The sequence below is a fragment of the Aedes albopictus genome, chromosome 2 (genome assembly GCF_035046485.1).
Source record: "Aedes albopictus strain Foshan chromosome 2, AalbF5, whole genome shotgun sequence".
NCBI classification, from domain to species: Eukaryota; Metazoa; Arthropoda; class Insecta; order Diptera; family Culicidae; genus Aedes; species Aedes albopictus.
In genome coordinates, this window is record NC_085137.1 from 391,726,909 (window position 1) to 391,751,696 (window position 24,788).

A 24,788-nucleotide genomic window follows, 5' to 3' on the forward strand; every position below is an offset into this window, starting at 1 on the left:
CGAACTCAAATCGAGGAGCTGAATTCAGCAAACGCTGTTCACTTTGTATGGGTACCTGGCCATTCGGGCCAAATAACGTTCGGCCAAACAACATTCGGTTCGGTCAAATGGCCGGACACCTTCCTCTAGGGATTCCTTTAGGAATTCCTACAGGGATTTCAGTATAAATTCATTCAAAGATTCTTTAATAAATCCATCCAATGACTTTTTTCAGATTTTTTTATTAAATTTTTTTTTATTAAATTTCCCAAATTCCTTCAGAAGTTTCATAAAATACTTCTTCAGTCCACCATAGAATTGTTCAGGAATTATCGTTGGGATTCCATTGAGAGCGGCCCAGAAGTTTCTTTAAAAATTTATCCAGAAAATTCAGCAGGAATTCCTCCAGAGATTCTTGCGTTACTACTTCCAGTAATTTAAGCAGGAGTTTTTTCTGAGATTTTTGCAGGAGTTCATGCAGATTCATTCAAGAATAGGAATTTCTACAGAAGTTCCATTAGAAATATTTCATGATTATTTTCAGGGATCCTTGCAGATGCTTATGAACGTTTCTTCAGGTTTTCTTACATGAAAAAAGTCGTCCACAAATTCTTCAAGAACTTTATTCAAAGAATTCTCTAGAAATTTTCCTATAAATCCCTCAATAATAATTTTCTTTGAATTCCACAAAGAGTTTCCCGAAAAGTCTCTCCAGGTATTACTTCAAGAAGTTCTTAGGATTTATCGAAGAATTTTCCTGTAATTTATTTCTACAGGAATTCTACAGAATATTTTTCAGAAATTTTTCCAGAGTATCTTTCATAAATTCCTGCTGGGATTCCTTCCGAAATTCTTTCGACAAGACACTTTTATCTCTAAAGATTTCTTCAAAATTTCCGGGATTTCTTCAAGAATTTCAACGATGGATTTCTTCAAAAGTTCTTCCATTGAGTTTCCTGCAAATCCCTCAAGGGCGGCTGCGGAATGTCTTCCCTAGAATGCTTTGAGAAATTCCTTCAGAAATTCCTGCAGAATTTCATACAATGCTTTTTTAGAAATTGCTTCTACGATTCCATCAGAAATATCTCCTAGGATGTCTTAAAGTATCCCTAGAGAATTTGTTCAGATGTTCCTCCTGGGATTTTTCAGAAGATCTTGTCAAGTTTGCACAGTTATAACTGAAGAATTCTTCAAGAAACTCCTGCAGAATTGTTTCACGAAACCTCTTAAGAAAGTTCCTGGAGATACCTTTGGAAACATCGTAAAGAATTTCATGGATTTTTAGAGAAAATTCTGAACAAAAAATCCTTAAGCAATTTCAGAAATTACCTCTCGATCAATTCCTGCATGAATGTCTTAATTAATACATAAGAGAGTACTTGAAGAAACTCTTTAAGGTACCTTCTTACATTAAATAAAATATCTTTAAAAATAAAAAAAAAATAAAATTTAAAAATTTAAATTCTTTAAAATATCTTTAAATACTTCTGGAGGAACTCTGCCAGTTATTCCAAGAAAAAAATGCTCATCTATTTTTGGAGAGATTCCGCAATGAATTTCTGAGATGTCCTCGAAGGATTGCTGAAAATACCTCTAAAGGATTTCCCAGAAAAAATATTAAACAATGGAATTTCCGGGAGGAGAGAACCACTGAAAAATTTAAACAAAATGTTTTTTTAAGGAATTCTTGAAATTAATCCTGGCAGAAATGCAGAATCCTCTGAAGGGGTTCATAGAAAAATTTCTTGGAAAATTCCTTAAAAAACTGCTAATGCAGAAGTTTTTGAGAATTCAAAAAAATCCCTAAAAGAAAGCCCAAATGAATCCAAAGCAATGCTTGGGGGTTTATCAGAGGCAACTTTTGAACAAATCTCTGGAGAAACTTCCAGAAGAATCTGTAGAGGATTTCTAGAAAAATTTCTAAATAAGTGCCTGAGAAAATCCCTGAGTAAGTGGAGTAATACCTGAAGTAATCTTTGGAGAAATACAAGCTATTATTTTTGAAAAGTTAAGGAAAAGTTAGGAATTTCTAAAGGAGAATTTTGGAAAAAATTCCAAAAGAACTGGGTGTTTTGTGTGTTTTCCGTTGCCCCATGTTAGTGATCTTTCAGTTTGTACATTCTCTGGTTGTAGGTGGTGTTGTGGCTTGAAAAAATCCCAGGGGAAATTCCTGGTTGAACTCCTGAAAGAATCGCTGAAATTTAGGAACCTAGAGTGACCAACTCTGATTTTACCATGACAGCACTGGAGGTAATGATTTTACCATGAAAAAAAATCTTGGGAGAAAGTCCAGGGTAAGATCAGAAAAACTCAGATAGACATCTCAGAACCAATACCGGAAGGATTCTTCTGAGAAAAACTCCAGGAGAAACTCCGAGAGAAATCTCAGGTAAAACTTCAAAATAAACACCGCGAGGACCTTTAAGAAATATCCCAGCTGAAAGTTCTGTAGAAAACCAGGAAGAAACTCTAGAAGAAAGCTCACAGAAATTTCTTGAAGATATTACAGGAAAAACTTTGGAACAAATATCAGGAGGAACTCCTGCAGAAAATTCTTGAAAAACTCCTGAAAAATCCTTGAAAAAACTCTAGTAGAAGTCCCAGGAATAACTCCTGGAGAGAGTTCCCAAAAGGAACACCGGAAGAATCGCGTAAAGTTTACATTAAGGATACATTCTGATGGAAATCCCATGAAAATTACTTTGAGCAAAACGCAGAAAGAACTATGAAAACAAACCCAACGAGGGGCTCTGGGAGCAATATCGGGAAGAAATTCTCTAGCAACCCCGTGAAAAAATCCAGGAAAAATCGGTTCAAATTTAGGAGTCCTGGGAAAAATGCTGGAAGGAATCCAGAAGTAAATCTATCCGCGAAAAAATTAAAAAAAGGAATACCAAGAAAACATGAAAAATATGGGAAGAATATTGTGAGAAATCCTGGAAGGAATTCCAGGAGGTATTTCTAAAGATGTTACAGAAAGAAACCCTAAAAGAATTTCTGGAAAAATCCTAGTAGCGGAATTTATATAATGGTTTTTTACTTCCAGACTCATCCACGTCCGCTTGTAATTCACAGCATCTTATCAGAATCGTCGGCTTGTCCGAAATATCCGCTAGGTTTAGGAGCCCTCCTTGTGTTCCACGATTATCCATATTATTTTTTTACTTAAGTTGCTAATAATCATTCAAAGGAATTTTTAACGTCTTCACAAAGAACTCAAGATATTTCTTGAGCATTGGAGGTTTTTCTTTGTTCAATTAAATTCCCTGAGGATTCCCGGTTTTCCAGGTTTTTGCAGGTAGTAGACACCCTGCCTGAAAGAATTTCTGAGGAAATTCCTTATGGATCTTCTGGAGGGATCTCTAGATGCAGTGAGTCGTACTCACTGAAGTAATTTGCGAAAAAACACATGCAAAAATATCTAGAAGAATTTCTACTAGAATCTGTGGATAAATTCCAGGAGGAATCTGTGAAGAAGTTCTGCTGGAATATTATTTTTAAGGAACTCACTGAAGGAATGCTTAGAGGAATTGTTAGTGGAATCTCTGGAGAGAATATTTTCTTGGTAATTTGCAAGAAGAATTCCTAGAGAAGTCTCAATTTAAAATTCCTGCAGAATATTCTGATAGTATCCCTGGAGGAAGTTCTTCAAAATTTTCTATAGCAACACTTACGAATTTCTGAAGTGATCTTCTAATGAATTTCTTAAAGAATCCTTGGAGAAATTCTTTCAAAATCCCGTAATTTTTTATGTAAGAAACATTAGAGAAATTCCTGAAACATTTTAATAGAAATAGATGGCCCGCAATACATTCTCAAGGCATACCTGGACTAGTCTTAGGACGCAGGAATCATCCAAGAAGTTCCTGTAAACATTTTCCTGCTGTAAAAATTTCAGTAAATTTTTGATAAATCCAGAAGTCACTTCAGGAGGCATCAAAGAAAGTTATCGTAGAGAGAATTTCAAAGAAATTCCAGAAAAATCTAAGAAAAAAATCTTGCAGAATTCATGAAAGGAACTCCTACAAGTATACTTGTTCTGTAATATGAAATTCAAGAAAAAAAAAATAGGACGAATATTCATAGTGAGATTTTTTTCGGAATATGGATATATTATTGAAAATAATTAAAAAATATAAAATTTATAAAATTTATAAAATTTATAAAATTTATAAAATTTATAAAATTTATAAAATTTATAAAATTTATAAAATTTATAAAATTTATAAAATTTATAAAATTTATAAAATTTATAAAATTTATAAAATTTATAAAATTTATAAAATTTATAAAATTTATAAAATTTATAAAATTTATAGAATTTATAAAATTTATAAAATTTATAATATTTATAAAATTTATAATATTTATAAAATTTATAAAATTTATAAAATTTATAAAATTTATAAAATTTATAAAATTTATAAAATTTATAAAATTTATAAAATTTATAAAATTTATAAAATTTTTTAAAATTTATAAAATTTATAAAATTTATAAAATTTATAAAATTTATAAAATTTATAAAATTTATAAAATTTATAAAATTTATAAAATTTATAAAATTTATAAAATTTATAAAATTTATAAAATTTATAAAATTTATAAAATTTATAAAATTTATAAAATTTATAAAATTTATAAAATTTATAAAATTTATAAAATTTATAAAATTTATAAAATTTATAAAATTTATAAAATTTATAAAATTTATAAAATTTATAAAATTTATAAAATTTATAAAATTTATAAAATTTATAAAATTTATAAAATTTATAAAATTTATAAAATTTATAAAATTTATAAAATTTATAAAATTTATAAAATTTATAAAGTCTATGAATTTATAAATTTATAAATTTAACGCTTCTAGGGTTTTATTAAAAAAAAAAAAACCTAGAATCTTTTGGAACTTTGTAAGAATGCTTTCAAAAAATTGTCAGAAACAAGTTTAAGAAGTTTCAACAACTTCATTAAATATTATGCAGCCATCCTGATACGTCATTCCAGTCGAGGTGACACACATACACAAACACACTTGTTCGAACCAGCCACAATGGCAGTCGTTGTAACATACCAATCCCTATTGTACAACTACCACTACACTACATTTCCTCGGTTACAAACGACTACCCCAACATCCACGTTTGCATGTAACATCCTCCGACCGGGAGAGGCAAAAGAATCCTGTCCCTCTCCGAAATGGAAATGGAAAATCCGCACTGCTGCTACTACTCCTTTACTCCTTCTCCTGCCACAGAGAGCTGTGTCAAGTTCAGAACTACCATGTGTTTTAGACACCGAGCCCCATGTACCAAGCATGCTAGGAGCTAGGTGGTACGTACATAAAGTCCTTTCGTCTCTTTCGAATTGAGGTTATGGTTTTCGGGCCACTGTCAATGGGTCGCACGAATTGATCGGGATTGGTCTGCCTAGTGTGAGCCAGCCAGAGTGGACGTTGATTGTGAGCGGCGGCTTTATCGATTGTTGGTTGGACTGGAAAACAGGCTGCCCAGTGGCCCAGCTGCCCAGTACCCAGTAGTGATGACGACGATGGGAAATGGCATATCATGTCCCTTTTCTCTCCGCATTCCGGTTCGATGTAATCCGAGGTGGTGGTGGGCGTTGGACTGTGATTTGATTTATGGGGCACTTGGGAAATTGCTTTTAGCGGCTGATTGGAGCTTGGACGGACAATCAATTGACGGTTAAGATCTTTTTCCTGGGGAGGGGTTGGACCTAGACAGCTGCTATTTTTAGGGCCGATCAACAAATCATCAACGGTTTCGAAGTAATTTTGGTGATGATATCAATCTAATGGATGTAAAGGCTACAACTACAATATTAATTCATTGAATTTGCGAAAGAATAGTGTTGTTTTGTTATGATTCTCAATACAGATTCATATTTTAGACAAAATATGTTTTCCTTCCATGTGGCACTTCTCAACGAGGACAGGTACTATTTCTGGGCAGTAAGTTTATGTGGTAATAGGTAATAATTCATCCTCTGCCTGAAAACGGTGAGTAGAGCCTTTGAAAAAATGTATTTACGAATACCATCCTAAGTGTTTTTGTTTAAATGACGAAAACTCCATTGCAAATTATTCGGGAAATTCGAAAGAGTGATGTTTTTCTGAAGTATATTTATGGGCAGGTGAAATTCAGCAGAGTTCAAAGAAGAATTTACAGGAAGTGGCCAAAATGTTTGGGATAGGCAACTTTTTTTTCTCTCACAAAAAAGTTCAACACGCTATAACTTTTCATAGAAAGCATAAAAAAAAATCTCTAATTTTGACTGTTTATCAAGGGTGCTGCCAACTCCGAACGCCATTTGGGGCGGAATTCGTCCTTAAGAAATGAATTAATTGAATTCTTCAGCAGATTCTAAACAACATACCCAAAACTATTTGGGGAACCCCAGACAAATCTGAGTGATATTCTCACTAGTAATTTCTGAAAAAAAAGTTCTTCAAATAAAATTTTGAAAAAAAAAAAGAACTTTCTGTAAAAAAAACATCTGGATAATTCCGTAGAGAAGTTGTGAAATGTAGTAATTTCAAATTAATATACCTGGAAACAAATCTTGGGAAAGTTTCATCTTGATTTTGGAATTCGTCAATAATACATTCAGCGCTTAAGTTGGAATCTTCTGTAGATATTCTTGCAGAAATGTGTGATAGAGTTCATCGAATCATTTCTCGAAAATTTATATAGGAACTTTTCTAAGAATTCGTACACAGTATTTCCAGACATTTCTCTTAATGTTTCTTAAAGGTTACCTCAGCCCTTACCCCAGCTTCTCCTTGAACAAAAATCTAGAAAATTTCCTAAAAATTACTGTATAATATTGTTGAAGATTGCAATTTTCCTGCAGTATTTTTTTCAGAATTTTCCCAGGTTGCAATAGTTTAAAATTTATATAGAATTCATTTCAAAGATAGAACGCCTCTATAAGTACCTCTACAACTTTGGCAGCTTCCTACATACAGGGGATGGCCAAAATGTTTGGGATAGGCAACTTTTTTTCTCCCACAAAAAAAAATCTATGATGCACATATAATAGGTTGACAAACAGTCAAAATTTGTGATTTTTTGATGCACTGCATGAAAAGTAAAAAATCGGTAAAAAAAAGTAAAATAATCGATAAAAAAATAAGTCCTTTTCAAAAGACAGTCAAGAAAAAAAAATGATCTTGTACCGACTTTTCGAACCCTCTAAGCAGAATACCCTCTTCGAATGAGTGTAATCAGTTTCGTGCATAGGGCGGAATTAAAAGGTACGAAACTGATTACACTTATTCGGAAAAAAATATGAAATTAAGTATGTAAAGTGGGTCATCTAGGCAAGACCTACACGCCAAGAAAGTTTAATTGTAATCTGAGAGAATGCTGCCACCATTTGTTCGAGTTGGCCTGAAAACCGTCAGTAGCGTATAACGTGTCTCGTAAAAGTATTTTCTCAAATATATATTTTTCACGCAATAAAACTGGAAGATTATGTTGGTTATGGTTGGTATGATGAAAAGCTTATTTGGATTTTTTTGTGGAGTTTTTCGTGGAATTGCTTTGGTAATGCATTAGAATCTTTTTGGCAATACATTTAGTAATCGATTCGGTTATTTCTCTGAACATTCAAATAAAGATTTCTTTGGGAATTCCTTCGGCAACTTTTTTTTTTAGGAATTCCTTTGTAAATTGCTTTGTAAACTTTTACAGCAATGCCTTAGAAATTTTGTGATCAATTATTTTGGGATTTTCTTCGGAAATGTATTTAGATTTTTTCGGCAAATAATTTATAACTCATTGGTTAATTTTTTCGACATTTTGTTTTTAGTAACTGAGTTTGAAATTACTTTGACAATTTCATCAAGAAGTCTTGCCGAAAGAGGTTTAGTTTAGTTGTATTTTAACTTAAATGCTAATTCTCCACTCAAATTGTTTTAGTTTCTTAAGAATTTTTCTTGACATTTTTTCAACATTTCATTTGGGAATTCTTTAGAAACTTTAACAGCTACTTCGCCACTTTCATAGAACTTTTTGCTAAAATTCTTCGTCACTCTTATAGGATTTTTTGCGGTAAATCCCGTGCAAATTTTTTCGGTAGATTTTTCGTGATGGCGATTTCTTTTAAAAATGTAGTGATATTCTGCAAAATTGTAACCTGTTCTGTGGCTTAGTTGGTTGAAACTGAGGTCTAGCATATACAGAACCGTGGGTTAGAATCCCAACTGAATTTTTCCACAAATTCATCTTCCAATTTGTCAGTTAGCAACATTCTGTGCCACTCAATTACAAGTGTTCTCTATGTTTGGAAAAGGCATCTATTCTTTTATAAATAAAAAGTCCAAATTGGCAATTCTTTGGGACTTTCTTCGGCTACTGTTTTGAAAATGTTGTCTAAGAAATTCATAAATTCCACAATAAAAATTTTAAATTTAATTGCTGAAGACACTTTCAGATGAATTACAGAAAGAGTTGACGAGAGTGCCGAGACAATTTGAAGATTGAATGTCGGAATCAAATTCCAAAATAATTCTAAAAGAAGTTGTCGAAAAAAAATGCAGAAAGCTGCATAAGAATTCCCAAATTAACCGCCAGTCGGGGAAAACTTTTCGTCAAACGAAAAACTCTCCACTGGGCCACTGGGTGTTATATGTGTTATCCGTTGTTTAATGATAGTAATGTTCATTCTGTGTGGCCTCCGGCCGAAGACGGTGTAGTGTCTTTTTTTCTTTTTTTTAGGAGTTTCTGAAGAAATTATCAAAAAAAGGCCAAGGAGTTCCAATAAAAAATACCCAAAAGTATTTCCAAAGAAATTGGCCAAATAAATTCTTAAAAAATTGCACAAAAAGATTCCTTACGAGTTTTATTGGACAACTATTTCTATTGTAGTTTCCAAAAAAACACAAAAGATGGTTTCGAAAAAATCACATTGAATAAGCAGAAGCATATTCAAAAGGAACTCTGCAAATAATTTCTAGAGGATTTTTCAACCAAATATCGGAAAGGTTTTCCAAAGACAATTCCGAAGAAATTCCCTATAGGTCCACAAGGGATCCACAAAGGAATTTCAAAATCATATTGACGAAAGAATTAGGGAGGAAATATTTATAAGAATTGGTGATGGTGTTCCTCGAAAAGTTCTCGAAGCATGCATGTCTATGTTGCCTTTTACAGCCATGTACCAATATGCTGGTACGACTGAACGTACTGGGAAAAACTTGAAAGTAAGAAGACACAGAATTGTGTTTAATAAGAAAATTAAGAGATGAAATCGTGGAAAAAAATCACGTTCTGGTTGGATTAGAACCTCCGACTCCGTATTCGCTAGACCTGCAGTTTAACCAACTAAGCCACAGAAGTTCCGTGAATTCGACTGCCTGAGACAAGAAACCCCTATCAGGTTCTGTAAATATGTATCAAAATTTCCAAATAAGCTGCCTAACGACTATCTAAGCATGAATTACTAAAGTTAACAAAAAAAAAACGTCCGAAATACATAAACTACTAATTTTGAGTTCCTGAATGAGTTCACAAAGGAATTGCGATAAAAATCCAGAAATCTTTGAGAGGAATTTCCAAATTGATCGCAGAATAAACTTCCATTGTAAATTACTTATGAATTTCCCACCGGGATTTCCAAAAGTGTTTCAGAAGAAATAGAAAAAAAAAATGATTGTAAGAATTACCAAAAAAAAAAAAAAATTTCAAAGATATTTTGTCGATGAAATTTTTATAGAAATTTCCGAAAGAATTCTCAAAGAAGTTTTCGAAACATTCTCATAGAATAAGCCGAAAGAACTAAAAAATAATGCCAGAATATTTTTTGGGGAATTTCCAATGGAATAACAAAAAGATTTTTCAAAGTTTTCCGGTTTTTCTTTAATCCTCAAAGCCCCAGGACAAACATTTTATTGTTAACTGGCTGATACTTAGGAACTATAAAATATAAAAAAATAAGCGGTTTTCACTATGATTGTACTTGTTGTACTTCATGCAAGGGTAATTGTAAAACCGGAAGTCCATGCCTGAACCCGATTTTGCTCCGGAAATATGTGTTCCCTGGTTCAATGTTTCGGTGATTCGTCTATGAATCTGGCATTTTAAAATAATTCTGAACTCTTTACCAACTTGAAAAGGTAGACCAACGCAAGATCACAATGCTGATGTTGTTTCCTAGCCTGAGTTGTATGTGAAACTTGGTCCCAGATGTGTACTTTCGGTAGAACTCGGGGTACACTGCTCCTCAAGATCTATAATCAGTTTGGACCTGAAAGGATTACTTGAGAAATTTAGTGTCTATGAAGAACATGCTCGGTACACCAGAGTCCTTCTTTCAAAGTATCTTTCATGTGATCAATCCATCTAGAATTCAAACACGGGTCATACAAGACCATTGCATATACACAATAGAGGCCATTCAGTAAGTACGTCACGGGCCTTGGGGGGGTGTGTTTGTGATGGTATTTTGTGAAAATGTGACAAGAAATGTATTTAGTATAGGGAAAACCCGTATGAAGGGGGGGTTGAAAATTCTCGATTTTAGCGTGACGTACTTAATGCATGCTGCCTAACATACACGAATAATTCCAAGACCATTGCATACTTTAAGGCATTTATCGGTTTCTGTTCCAATTTAATAGATAGAATATCCAGCTATTTATTGAAAAAGTAAAACAGCTATTTATTGAAAAAGTAGCCAATAGGAAGCTGTAGACCATATCGCCAGAACATTGCACCAGGGAACACTTATTTCCGGTGCAAAATTAGGTTCAAGCATGCACTTCCGGTTTGACAACTACCCTTGCAAGAAGTACAAATCTTCCCAACGATCATAGTGAAAACCACTTATTTTTATATATTATAGTTCCTGAGAATCAGCCGATTAAAAATAAAAAGTTTGTCCTGCGGGTTTGAGGGTTAAACAATTTTAATAATGGTGGTCCATTAAACTATTTACAGTTTATTTTTTTAGATATCTGAGTTAATTTGCGGCTATTTCACCAGAGAACATATGTAATTTCCACTTGGCTTGGTTAACCAGTGTAGAAATATACAAAGAACATTGCTTTTATGATCCAGATAATTTTTGTTCATTAATTTATTACCCCTGCTTATGAAAAATGTTCATGAAATGCTGAGACTTTTCGGCCAATCTCTTATGGTACTAAAAACACTACGTTCTTATTCTGCAGGATTCAGGAACGATCATCGGCATCATTTCCCAGATAACCTGGAATCGCATAAAGATGCACGGATCAAATCGTATGAAGTACTGTTTTAAGTTACAATCGCACATATGTACGGCAAAGGTACAATTTCCTCTCATATGCTATTTTATGAACATATTGCGTTATGAGTTTCTTCGCATGTGTTGTATAAAGGTATAATCTTCTGTTTTTTTTTTCGCTTCAGTTTTTTTTCTTTGTGTTTTGTCTTTTTTGTGTTATATGTTTCTGGCCATCCGGCAGACGAAAACCCGTGACAAGCCCAAGCCAACACCAGAGGCGACGTCAAACGCCAAGATACCTCCCGGATGTGCTACAGAGAACCCTGAAACCTTATCCTCATCATACCTTTCCTTAATATTTTGTGAACCGCTAACCTCGAGCACGCGATTACACGCGATTGAGCCATAAATAAATGAACTAGACAAAAAAAACATATTGCGATGTATCTGGTAAAGTCATATGGCAATACAAGTAAACTATTATAAAGTGTGACCGCATGGCAGTAAACGGTAATCTGATGTTTTTTTTGCGTTGAAATTAACTTACACGAAAATAGTTAAATAAATCCGCAAAATTGCATACTGTGATGATTATACGAATTCACTTGGTATTTTTATTATTAATCCAGCTTTATTCGCATTGGTGTACGAATGAAAGTGCATAAATAAACTCGTAAAAGTGTACAAACTCGCATAAGCTAGACTCGTTTAGGATGACGTAATGCGACATGATATGTGATAAAAGCTGGAATAACTGTTGTTAGATTGTGGAAGCGGTGCCAAATAGCTACAATCAAGGGAACAGACATCATTATGGCTACCAAGTCATCATTTTTGTTTGTGGCTTTGATAATCAACAATTGGTGGCACTAGCCAAAGGGGGCTAGTGAAAATTGTGCGGGAAATCACGCTTCGTATTGTCCAACTCCAGAGAGTCTGCGAATCACGCACAGTAAATCAAGTGCATTTCAACATACACTGAGATAGGTTAGAATTTCATGATTAATCAGCATGTTTCATAAGTAATGTTTGTTGTTAAGGTGTCATGATGCATCACTCAGCTTTCAAACGAATCATTGACTTTTTGCTTTTCAATGATTGTTTGCCTCGCGTTTTTGAAGTGATAAAAAACTGTCAATTCTGCAGCAATGCAGCAGAAAAAGTATCATCGCTATCACTGTGAGTGAGCATATAGGATGATACTTTTTCATACGGATATTCGCTTTGGTGGCAGAGAATTATCACTTCGAAACTTCGAGCTACATATCCAACATGGCTGCCGATGCTGAAGATGCCGTAAAAAGCCTTAACTGTAAAGTGTGGCTCGATAATCCAAAGGTCATTAGTGGGACACTGAGGAAACAAGAGTTTCTTTTCGAATATTATTGAGTCGCACAAGATGCCATATTACATCGCAATAGTGTACACCGCAAATCGCATAAGATATCGCTTCAAGTCGTAAAGGGTTATTTTTGTCTCGCCAATGCACGTATATCGCCTATAGTTTTGTACGCATATTACTGATTTTACTGATAGAACACGGTTAAACTTCATTATACGTGAACATTGGTTGTCCGGGTTTTCTCACCACGGATGGCAAATGTCATAACAATGTAATTCTGTTATTTGCTAATTGATTTGTCCATCGTAAGAAATGCTTCTCGACGACTTCATTAATTCAATTCAATTTGCTTTATTATAGGTGAAATCATTCATATCCAATAACTAACTAACATAATGGATTGGTGATGGAAACGGACGGAAATTTACACCGAAAATGTTGGAAAAACGTCATGACATTTTTTTCATGAAATTCTGTGACATGTTCCATCCTTGTCTCTCGCTAAGACCTGCAGGTGGTGGTGAACTTGTCCAAAAAAGATGTCTTGCGTCTCCAAATTCAGCAGCAACCAAAATTTTCCGTTCAATAAAGGAGTTCTAACTGTCACTTAAGCTTTTATTTTTTTTGCTGAAAGGTTAGAACTTCAGATTCATCTGCCCATCTTTCTGCATAAAGTGTCTCTCTATGTTTTTATCACTTTTTCCATTAGCAAACAACATTCCGCGAAAGGAGAACAAAAAATTCGTTTGAAGCTTGATAATTGATTGCTAATTTTTGGTATCAATGAATCTAACAATCAAACTATACCATAATTCGATGCATTCGTGATGTTGACCGTGCAAGGTAAATTGACTGAATGGATTTGATGATGTGGCTTATATATTGATTAGCACTGAAATAGAACAATACATTTACAATCCATTAGAGTCGTTTGTGGAATTAAACAATTCTTAGTATCTATTTTCTTTAAACCTGCACTTACACTAACCGACTTAATCTACCCGTTGACCCATTGCATTGTCATCAATTTTCGGCCGCCGATGTTCGATGTCGAAGCAACAACAATCATCATCACGTCGCAATATCCCAAATCGCGACAGCAACAGGGCCTTTAAACAGTCATTAATCAATGTAGAAAAAAAATAATAGAATCGGGTGTACTTACCATCGGATCCCTCGGCAAAGGACCCCTCCGATGGAATCTTTATCTCGATGGGCTCGTGCAACGCCACTCCTCCGGATCCGGGATCGGCAGCCGTGGATGATGACGCTGACGTTGATGATGAGGATGCTGCTGTTGCTGTGGCTGGAGCCGCCACAGTTGTCGATGCAATTCCCAACTCCTGGATGTGCAGAGTTCCGTCGGCGGCGTTTGGTACGGACGCAGCGGAACTGCACGACGACGATGGGTGCAGGTCTATGAGGGCTGCAGCAGCCGCCGCCACAGCCGTGTCCGCTGTGAGTGCTTCGGCCGAAGGTCCACCGGGGTCCGATTCAAAGATGGCAGCAGCAGCGGCCGCCACGCTGTCGAACGGGGAGCAACCGTCGACGTCCGTATTGATCAGGATGGTGGTGGTGGTCGTGGTGGACGAGGTCGGACCGCTGCTGGAGCTGCAGGATGATGTCGATTGAACGTGGTGATGTTGGGGCTGCTGGGGCTGTTGCATGTGATGCTGAAGGGTGCGGACCCCGGCTGGACTAGTGGTGGTAGTGGTGCTGATTAGCGGCTGATTGGTGATGATGATTTTGGTTGAATGGAGTGGTTGGCTCGTTGTCATGACCTGTTGATGGTGCTGCTGGTACGAGGGCTGCTGCTGCTGTTGGTGATGGTGCTGATGGTGAACCAGCTCGTAGAGCGAGGACGAGGCGTCCTGCATGGTTGGAGTGGTTGTTATCAGGAGATTTCCGTTGAGATGAGTTGCACCACCCCCGCCGGATAGGACACTTCCGCCGCCACCCCCGCCATTGATGTTGGTGTACACGATATTGGTAGGTTTGGTGGAAGAACTGGCCGTCGATGAGGCTTCTTCGTGCATGGTTGACAAGGCTTTTCTTCCGCACTTGGGTCACAAACAATCACCTTTTCTTCTTCTTCTAAGTTTTCTTCTTACGCTTAGCTTCTGGCTTAAACACTGGTAAATATTTCTACTAACTTTTCTCTGCTTCGATTTGAACACTTTGATACGTTAAGACGTTTTGTGGGGGAAGATTTTTTCCATAAAACTTCGCTACGGACGCGGGGTTGAACACTTTGGAACTTTGTACTAACGATTCGAGTACGCACGCGAGACACTTCGTAGTTAGCCCGTTTCCATCAGGTAGCACTTGACTGAATGACGGCGACCACGAGATTCTCAGGCAACAATAGTGGCAGCAGCGCTGGCCCTCGTCGGGAACCAACGGGAATGCACTCCAAAAACACCCAGATTGTCATTGGTCATCGGGGGTTGCTGGTACACGGACACATACACAAACATACAGAAAGCTGGATGCAGGTCGATCCCGAAATATGCGCACAGGAGAACACGCGTGCCTTTCCCCGGGATGCAACAGGAAGAGATGCAGCAGCAGCAGAAAACGAGGCCAGTTATACGAGAGTGCAGTATATAGTTCAAGGTCGGTAAAAGGAGCACAAGTGCAAACCGAGCGCACGCTGCACATACACCGAAAATAGCTTAGGAAATTTTACACCGATGGCTTCGTGGCGGAAGAAGGGGTGGCCTCTGGAGAGCTTTTCCGGGAAGTAGGGGGTGGTGTCAGAAACGAAACTCGATGTCACTCGGCTGCTGCTGGGCTGCAACGCTGATAGCAGCTGTAGCAAATTCGGGCCATTGTCGTTGACAGATTCGATGCACATGCACGGGCCACTAACACATTAACATGGGGACGAAAGGTGGCGCCTCCATCACATGGAGTCACGGCCACAGTCACCAAACACTAGAGACAGCGCACAATTTGCTCTATGAGCCGGAAATTTCAGCACAATTTCCGAATGGCGATACACTCGCGCCGTTCTGCATATACAAACGGACGAAGCAGGAAGCAAAAATTCGCGAATCAAATAAAAAATAAATTCGCAAACGCACACCACTGAGGGGCGATTCTATAAATTCGCAATAATAATCGCGAATTTCATTCTTGCTGGCCGTATTCTTCGCTTACACGCGCACTCATACACATTCACAAACTGGGTTCCCCTTCGATTCACTTTTACAAAACTGTGTTTGTATTTCTTCTAATTCGAAACCTGCAAAAAAGTTGCAGAAAAAAAAATCACCAACTTATTCCAGAATTTGAATTTCTAACACGCTCTTTCGCTCATTTCCGTAAGCTGGATCGATTCGCGACCGTCGATGCGTCACTTTCACTATCACCGCGAACCCGGAACGCGCCTTTCCCGTGCTTATTTACACTTATTTTTCGGGAATAATCAAAACTCGACTCGAATATAGGTCTTTAGGCCACTTACACTCGTTCTTAATTGTGCCTTTTTTCCATCACTCTCACTGCACAAAACTCGAGGCGGAGACCGAGACCGAGACGGACGGACACGCACGCACACAACCGCACACCGGAGAGCGAACCCGTAGTCCCCCCATCATCTCGCGTCACGTCCACGGTGAAGGCTTTTATCGCAAGTTCACGTTCAAACACACAAGCACGAGCGGCTCCACGCCGCGCTGTATTCTTTCCTGTTTCGTTAGCTTAGACGCGGTTTAGAACTCTGAATCGCGATGGTGCACACAGAGGCAAGCAGGCGAGCGCGCGAGACGACACTTGTTAAGGGTATGTGGTATATCGAATTATTTCGCCAAATACGACTCGAAACGCAATTCCATGGAATTCAAATAGCACGAGCAAGAGCAAAGATAATCGTTAAATTCGTAGTTGGTACTCCAAGATTAACATCGTAGAGTGTCAGTGGTGTCATCGAGGTTACTCGAAAATACTCAATGAGTAACCAGCTCTCGAGATAAAAGAAAAATCAACTCCCTACCAGTATTAGCGCCCAATTACGCCAAAAAATTCCTCGGAAATAACTCTACGGGCTGTTAAAAGTAATCTATCCAAGATTCCTACTAAATTTACTCCAGGGATTTCTAGAGTTTCTTACAGGAATTTATTCAGATATCTCACAAGCTGTTTCTCCGCAATTTCTCAAAAGTGTATTTTAGAAAATCTGCAAGGATTGCTTCACAAATTCAGCCATGCTTCACTACTACCTTGAGAAATCCATCATTTGTAAAGCAATTCATTTGAAAAGCGATTCATGGATATCTTCAGACATTATCCCATGGATTCCTGTAAAAAAAATAATAACACTTATAGTTTCCTTTTGAATACAATGTTCAAGAGACCCCAGAATTGATTTAAATACTCCTTTTTAAACCTTCCTTGGATTACTTCCTGAATTGCTCCACGAATTCCTTCAGGAGATCTTTTACAGATTCCATTCGAAAGTTTTTTTTTTAGAGCATCTGCCCTTGATTTCTTCACAAATTGCTTCAATATTTTCTTAAGAATAACCTCTACAGGTTCCTCCAAAAATTTATCCAAGAACTCCTCTATAAAAGCTTCAGTGGATTTCCAATGAAATTCCTCCATAAATTATTTCAAAATGCCGTACAAGAATTCTTTCAGAAAATCATCCTTTCATTTCTTTAGAAATGCTTCCACCGATCCCTTCAGAAAAGTGAAAGTTCTGAATTCCTTCAAAAATCTCTCCACGAATTTCTTTGGAAAATCTTCCATAAACTCCTTTTTTAGGAATTTCTTGTAGGAATCTCCAAAATTATAACGAGAAGATTTAAAAAAAGGGATTTCTTCAGACAATCATTCAGGGATTTCCGTAGATTCTCCTCAAGGGATTCTTTTGAGAATTCTTCAAGCATATTTTGTGCAATTTCTAGATGAACTTCTGGACAAAAAATGCCTGGAGAAATACCTGAAAAAATTCCTACATGAAGGACCCCAGCCAGTAGATATTTTTGACGGAGTCACTAAAGCAGTTTAAAAAAAATCTGCAAGGAAACCAGAAGAAATTTATCATGGCAATCTTGGAGAAATGCTTAGTAGAATTACTGAAAGAATCACTGTAGGATTTTGTTCAAGCCAAATTTTCGATGCATTTTTGTGAAACTCCGCCAAAGAACTGTTGAAGAAATCGCGCACTGAAAATTCTGCAGAAATTCATTGAACTGTGAAGAAGTCTCTGAAGATATTTTTGAAAGAATCCCTGATAGAATATCAGAAGAAATACGAGAATTTTGTATTTTTGAAGGAATCTCCGGTAAAATTTTTGTAGAATTCTCAGGAAATACATTCGAATGAATCTCTAGAGGAATGTCTGAAAAAAATGTCAAATTCCCAGCAGGAATTTTTGAAAAACTTTCAAGAAGCGAAATTCCCCAAAAAAGTCTTGAGAAATTCCTAAAAAAAAATTTTGTGGAAGATTTTGTAAAGAAATCCGTGGAGAAATTGTTGATGGAATTCCGAACTTTTGCCTTTCTAGAGGAATCGCTGGAAGCATTTCTGAAGAAATACGAGGATGATTTTCTGAAAGTACGGCATTTTGGAATATTTATTGAGGAATTTCATTGGAAATCCACTGAAGTTTTTCTAGAGGAGCTCTTGGATAAATTTTTGGAGAAACCTGTAGAGATTATTCTTAAGAAAATATTGAAGCAATTTGTGAAGAAATCAAGGGCAGATGCTCTAAAAAAACTTTGGAAAGTAATCTGTTAAAGATTTTCGCGAAACTTTTCTGGGGCGATTCCTGGACAAAAATTCCTAGCAATATACCTGAAGAAACTCATGAAGAAACCTCGTTATTTCCTCAAAAAAAAATCATGAAAACTTCTTGAGGAACTCTAAAAGATATTTCAAGAAAAAAAAATGCTTCAAACATTTCCGGAAGGATTTCTGCAGAAATTCCCCAGTCAACCAGTAATCGTATAAGATGTCACATAAGATGATAAAGTCGAGGCGATATACGTACATTTTACATGCGCCTAAATGGAGGCATGCACGCATATGGCCTTCACTTTATCATCTTATGCAACATCTTATACGATTACTTGTTGTCTGGGTCGTAAACAAATTTCTGCAGAAATCTCTCAGAAACGTCTGCGAAAATTGCTGCAGAAATTGCAGACAAAGGTACTGGTAGAATTCTTGTATAAATTCTTCAACTTGTATCTGAGTGGTATCTTTGGAGAAATTCATGAAATAATTCCTCATACAATTTCTTCAGGTATAATTACATGAAAATGTCAGAAGAAATATTCCTGAAGGAAAATATTCATAGAAGGATTTCTTAATAAATTATTTGTAAAATGACAAGTAATAGATTATGGAATAATTTCTGCAGGAATTGCTTAGGGAATCCTTGAAGGAATTTCCGAAGCATCACTGAAAAAAAATATGACAGAACCCCTGAAGTAAGGTCCGACTAAAAACCCTAAGCAATTCCTAAAGGAATACCTGGAGGAACTTCTGGAGAAACCTCTAGAGGTACTATAGAATCCCTTCAGTTTTTTTTTGAGAAAATTCAAATAAAAATAGCCGAGGGAATCTTTGAATATGATATAAGACCTGAAGGAAACTTTGGAGATATTCCATCAGTAATTCCTGAAAGCTCCTGGGGAAAAATCTGCAACGTACCCCTAGAGGAATTTTTGAATAAATCTCCGAAATAGTATCCGAATCTCTGTCAAAAAATTTCTCTTGGAATTGCATCTTTTGAAGAAATATTTGGAGGAATTTCTTGAGAAACCCTTAGAGAAATTTCTGGAAGATTTCTGATAATATTCCAGCGGGAAATTTCTACAGGAATGCTTGAAAAAACACATGAAAGAATATATGCGTGAACTTCCGTAGCGATACTTGAGAGAATCAGCTGAGTAAAAGATACCAAGGAGGAATTTCTAAAGAAACTAGTGTTAAGATGAACCTTTTGGGAAATTTTATGAGAAATTTTTGAAGAAGATCCAAGAAAAATTCCTGGAATGGTTCGGAAAATAATCTCTGAAAGAATCCCTTGCGGAATTTTGCATTTTTTTCAGAAATGTTTAGACAGGAATGCATTTTATAGGGATACTGGAGCATTCCTTGGGTGAATTGATCTTTGAATCTTTCTGGAAAATCCTGCAAGAATCTTCTTGCTACAAAAATTCTGTAAAACAATGATAAATCTTGAAGAAAATTAATATTTGGCGGTGTCTCTAGAATTCTTGCTGAACTCATAGAAGGTTTGTTTGTTTGTTTGTTTATTTCCGGAGATTTTAACCATTCATGGGTCATTCATCCCGTACTCATGAAAGGAAGACCTGCTAAAATGCCTCTTCCGCAACAATTGCAGATTGTTTTTCATGGAGTGGTTTCCTCGGAATAATTCCAAATTAGGTGTAATATTGAAATCATTCCTATGAAGGCTTGCCAGTACCACCAATGACACTAGCGATGCATGTAAACAGTGGTGCCAACCAGACCACTTCAGCGTAAAAATCATCTATCTTTCCTCTCACTCTCGACAAACTCACTAAATGTGAGTTCTTCCTTCGGAAGGGAAGTAAAGCGTGGGTCCCGAGATGAACTAGCCTAGAGCTAAAAATCTCGTTAATACAGATAAAAAAAAAACAATCTTTCCTGAAATATTAAATTTTATTGGTGATCAAATGCGCGGATAGGTTACTAAAGATTTTCAAATTTGGAAGCAAAAATAGCATGTTTCTGATCAATACCTACATGGTATAAAAAGTTTCCAGAATCATCTAGAAATTGTATTATTTTATTAGTAATTCAGTCTAGGTGCGAACATTAAATTGATTTCATATTCCTTTTTCAGTGTATAACAAAATTATAATAATATCTCAAAAATGCGGCATTCATGAGACAAACACACTCAGACCTCCATTTAGGTCGAATCCATTCAGGTAAAGCCTATTTAGGCCCCTCCATTTAGATAGGCAGTTTGAGTGTTTTAGATTAGGGATGAGGTTGGTTTAAGGGAATAAAGTTGCAAGTGGAGTTAAAGGGAGTTCAGGGCGTGCTCAGGGAGAAGCAATGATGGGGGGGGGGGGGGGGGGGTTGTTGATTTGGGACTGCTTAGGGTTCCCTAAGAACTTTCTCGAGCATAAGTCATCGAATCCATATGCATAACTTGTGTGATGATTGAATAAAAGTCATGCTTACACAGCCTCATGCAAGTTTGTGCTGACAAGTGGTAAGCTCAATGTTTGTTTAAGAATCTCTAAGAGCTCCCTTGAGTATAGGTCATCGTGGATCTACAATAGCTGAGAGGTGTTCGAATCCAAGCATGATATTATATTACTTTTCTATGTTTTATCTGTCAAATCGGTTCTAGCGATTGCTAGACGCTAAGAAAAATAAGTTTTATTTTGGGGTGTCTTGAAAGACCTAAATTAACATGTTTCAATATCTAAATTGGTGTTTTAGAAGATGCTCGTATATGTCAGGTTCAGGACACTCAAAATTACATGATATTTTCTAGGTATGCACCTTGAACGTTTAAGAAACACTTTAAAGCACCGCTGAGATCTACCTGAAGCTTACTTGAGAGCTGTGTCCATAAATGTATTTTCAGAAACTGTAAGCCCCCTTAACCCCCCCTCAAAACCCCCTCGAACACCTTTGAGAGCATCCGAAACCCTCGAAAACGCCTACGTAACGCCTCTGAAACCCATCAAATATCTATTGAAGCTTCCTAAAACGCCCTCGAAATCCTCGTAAAACCCTCTCGGATCGCATATAACGCACCTGATACCATCTGAAACTCCCGAAACGCCTACGTAACGCCTCTGAAACTTGCCAAAAATCATTTGAAGCTGTCTGTTCGTGAGTGCAAACTTTTCAAAGGGTGATAGAGGACCATAAATAGTGAAAAAAAAGTTCTACGCATTTGGTCAAATCTCAGGTTATTGATCTTTACATGTTTTTGATCATTATTGCCTTGAATACCTGAAGAATTTTGGAGAATTCTTTCAAAGAATCAGGACTTCGGCAGAGTCCGGAAAAACAGGTTTGACCTTTGCATGAATCATGAAAACCTCCAGAATAACCGGGATAATACTTTGAAGAAATTTAGGAAAAAATCCTTGAAATAATCCGTTACGAAATTTCTGAAGGATTCAGGAGAGATTTGTTGATGAATCGAGGGAAACCCCTGAAGGAATAAAAGGAGTGATCCTTGGAAGATTCTTGAAATGCATTCCTTTTGGATTCCCGAGGATATCTTTCAACAAACCTCAGTATGCCGCCCACCGGATTCCAATCGATACCGGCTGCGAAAGAGCCCTACGCTCTTCCACATTACTACAATCACGATTAAGCTAACAGTGGGTGAAGTCTGACTTGAATCGATTCTCTGTCAGCAGGTAGTTTTGCACACATGTACAGCAGTAAAGCTAGCTTGACTTCGTCAAGTATCTTTAACAGCGTAGCGGTAAGTCAGGAGGATACAGTTCAAATATAGGACATTGGAACGACGTGTGAAAATATAATTATCGGAAGTTCCAAAAATGAATCCACAATACCCGGGTTGAGATTCTTAAAATTACTTTTCTATTGTTGCATGAATTTTACCAACGTTCCATCAGAAGCTGCTCAGAAGGCTATCCAGCTACCATATGTAAACTTTCAAGTTCCAAATTTACTTAAAAATGAGGCTGCTTAGAAGGGCATTTGGCAGCCTTGAACAAGCTACTTAGCGTATAAAACACTCTCTTTTTTGAACTTTTGGTTATTTGGGAAATAATCTGGAAGAATCCCAGCGAATTCCATTCGGAATCATTTAAATAATTTTGAAAAAAAAATTCCTGGAAAATAACAGGGAATAATCTTTGAAAAATCTCAAGATAAGTTCTGGATAGAATCCCGGCAGGAACATCCAAAAAGAAATCTGTATGAATCCCTGGAAGGATCCTAGGCAGAAATCCGAAGAGAAATATTGGGAGGAATCGTTGGAAGAAAACTTGTAAGTATCCCTGTGGAAATATGGCAGAAATATTTGAAGAATTACCAAGCGTAGCTCCTGAATAAATCCCGATAAGAACCCCCAAAGAAGATTCTCGGGGGACAGTGAGGTATGTTGCCCTTTTATGGCATACATTAGATTTGCTAGTATGTAAGAAACATTCTTAGCTGGAACATATTGAACTGAAACATTCTGAAAACCTTGTAATTAGAGAGCACATAATGTTCATAATTGATAATGATAAGTTGAGAAATGAATTTATAAAAAGAATCGCATTATGGAGGGATTCGAATGTGGAGTCGTGACATTCGCTAGACCGGCGCTTTAATCAACTACGCCACAGAACAAGCAACGATTTTGTGGAATAAAAAGCCAAACCTATTGCGAGCCCACACCATGAACACTCCCCTTTCAGTATTCTTGGGGGAGTCTGAGATAACTTCCGAAAAGAATCAAGAATTGATTGGGGTCGAATCGTGGAAACAATCCAGAATCGCGGAAGGAATAAACCAACCTTTCCCCGCGAATAAATCACGACAGCTTGTGGTGGGTTGATCACGTGGCTCGTATGCCGGGGGTTTGACAAGCTATAACTCTAGATTTAACAGGGAACCAAGAAGGAGCCGTCGGCTTCGTTAAGGCCGTGCGAACTGCATAAGTTTGCTTTTTTTTTTAGTATTGGTTGATTTTCGACCGTCTTGATAATTTATGGGATTTTTGGCGCTATATCGGTCTTCGGGTTTCTTTAAAAACAGCCGGTTAGGTTAAAAGCCGACGTTTCGAATGTTTATTCGCGGGTGAAAGCTGTTGTAATTTTGTCAGCCGTTCCAAAATACATGTTCAAAAACCACTTGACATAGAAATAACTGTTTGGTTTTGCCCTGAGGATGAATGAATATACATTCGAAACGTCGGCTTTTAACCTAACCGGCTGTTTTTAAAGAAACCCGAAAACCGATATAGCGCCAAAAATCCCATAAATTTTTTTTTAGTTTCCTATGCGCATTTCTGTATATTTTTTTTCCAGAATTTCAACAACAAGTACTGGGGTGCAAAATGATGAATCCACAACCAGGAAGAAGCCTTAAGGCTCTGATGGCCTCCTGAAGCTCACATGAAACCATATGAATCCACCTGCCTAAACCCTTCTGAAACACTCTGAAAAGCCCTGAGATGCCTTGAAACGCATTGGAATTCCTCTGAAACCACACTGAAACTCCACTTAAAGCCACCTGAGAGCATGTGAAGCCAACCAAAGCCTTTCTGAAAACTATTGAAACGCAATGGAACTCATTGATACTCTGAAACGCCGTAAGACACCTCAAAACGCTTGCTGAAACCTTCATGAAGCCTGAGAATCTGTAAATACCTCCTAACCTCCTGAGCCCCTGATAGATTATTCCAGAACACTTTCAAATGCCTTCGAAACCTCCTGAAATGCTCTGAAACTCCCTGAAACCTCCACTGAAACGTTTTGAAACTCGCTGAAATGCCTTGAAAACTCTTTGGAAACCCTCTGAAGCAGTCCGGTGGCTGATTTTTTTTTACTTAAACATTCATTTTAGGCTCGTGCGTCAACAGGCACAACGGAGCCGAATTCAGATGAAACTTTTTACTCGCGGTTTGGTCGAGGTTAGGAGGAACCAAAATATTTGAGGAAATGATAGAGTGATGGGGGCTTTTCGTAGAAACGTGACAGCATGGTGTGGCGAATTGCTGTTGGTCAAACGTAAAGTGGACAAAAAGCCTGTAACGATACAAACAGACGATTTTCGAAGGGCCACGAGATGGACAAGTGGAATAACAAGACTGGAATATCAAACGAAGACTTCAGCTTGTTTCAAGAAGTCGTACAGAAGCTTCATGTACTCAAGATCTAGTTTATCCAACACATCTCTAACGTCTTCCTTTTCTGGTTTCCCTCTGGTTACCGTATTCGGGGCATTCCCACGCAACATGAGCTCTGTCCATAAACTACGTAGACTCATTTTGGGTCATCTCAGACCCGCCCTCCCCCTCCGTAGACTTTTGTTCATACAAAATTTTCGATATTTGTATGGAGCGATTCTGGGTCATTAGGCCGAAGGTCATTAGGCCGAAGGCCATTAGGCCGAAGGTCATTAGGCCGAATGGTCATTAGGCCGAATGGTCATTAGGCCGAATGGTCATCAGGACGAATTGAAAGTTAGCCGTTGTTTTTACCTTTTCCAACAATTTTTGCCAAAAACAAGTTTAACAATG

General features: G+C 37.1%; 1 protein-coding gene across 2 annotated transcripts in view; it reads right to left on the bottom strand.

Annotated features, from left to right (window-relative positions):
* The window catches only part of LOC109404941 (nuclear hormone receptor FTZ-F1), a 560,226-nt gene extending 544,962 nt beyond the window's left edge, over positions 1-15,264 (bottom strand). For both annotated transcript variants that reach the window (XM_029879077.2, XM_062853208.1), the window contains exon 1: positions 13,719-15,264. In XM_029879077.2, the coding sequence (XP_029734937.1) occupies positions 13,719-14,589 (871 nt within the window). In that variant the 5' untranslated portion in view covers positions 14,590-15,264. The remainder of the gene's footprint in view (positions 1-13,718) is intronic.
* Positions 15,265-24,788: the final 9,524 nt, after the last annotated feature.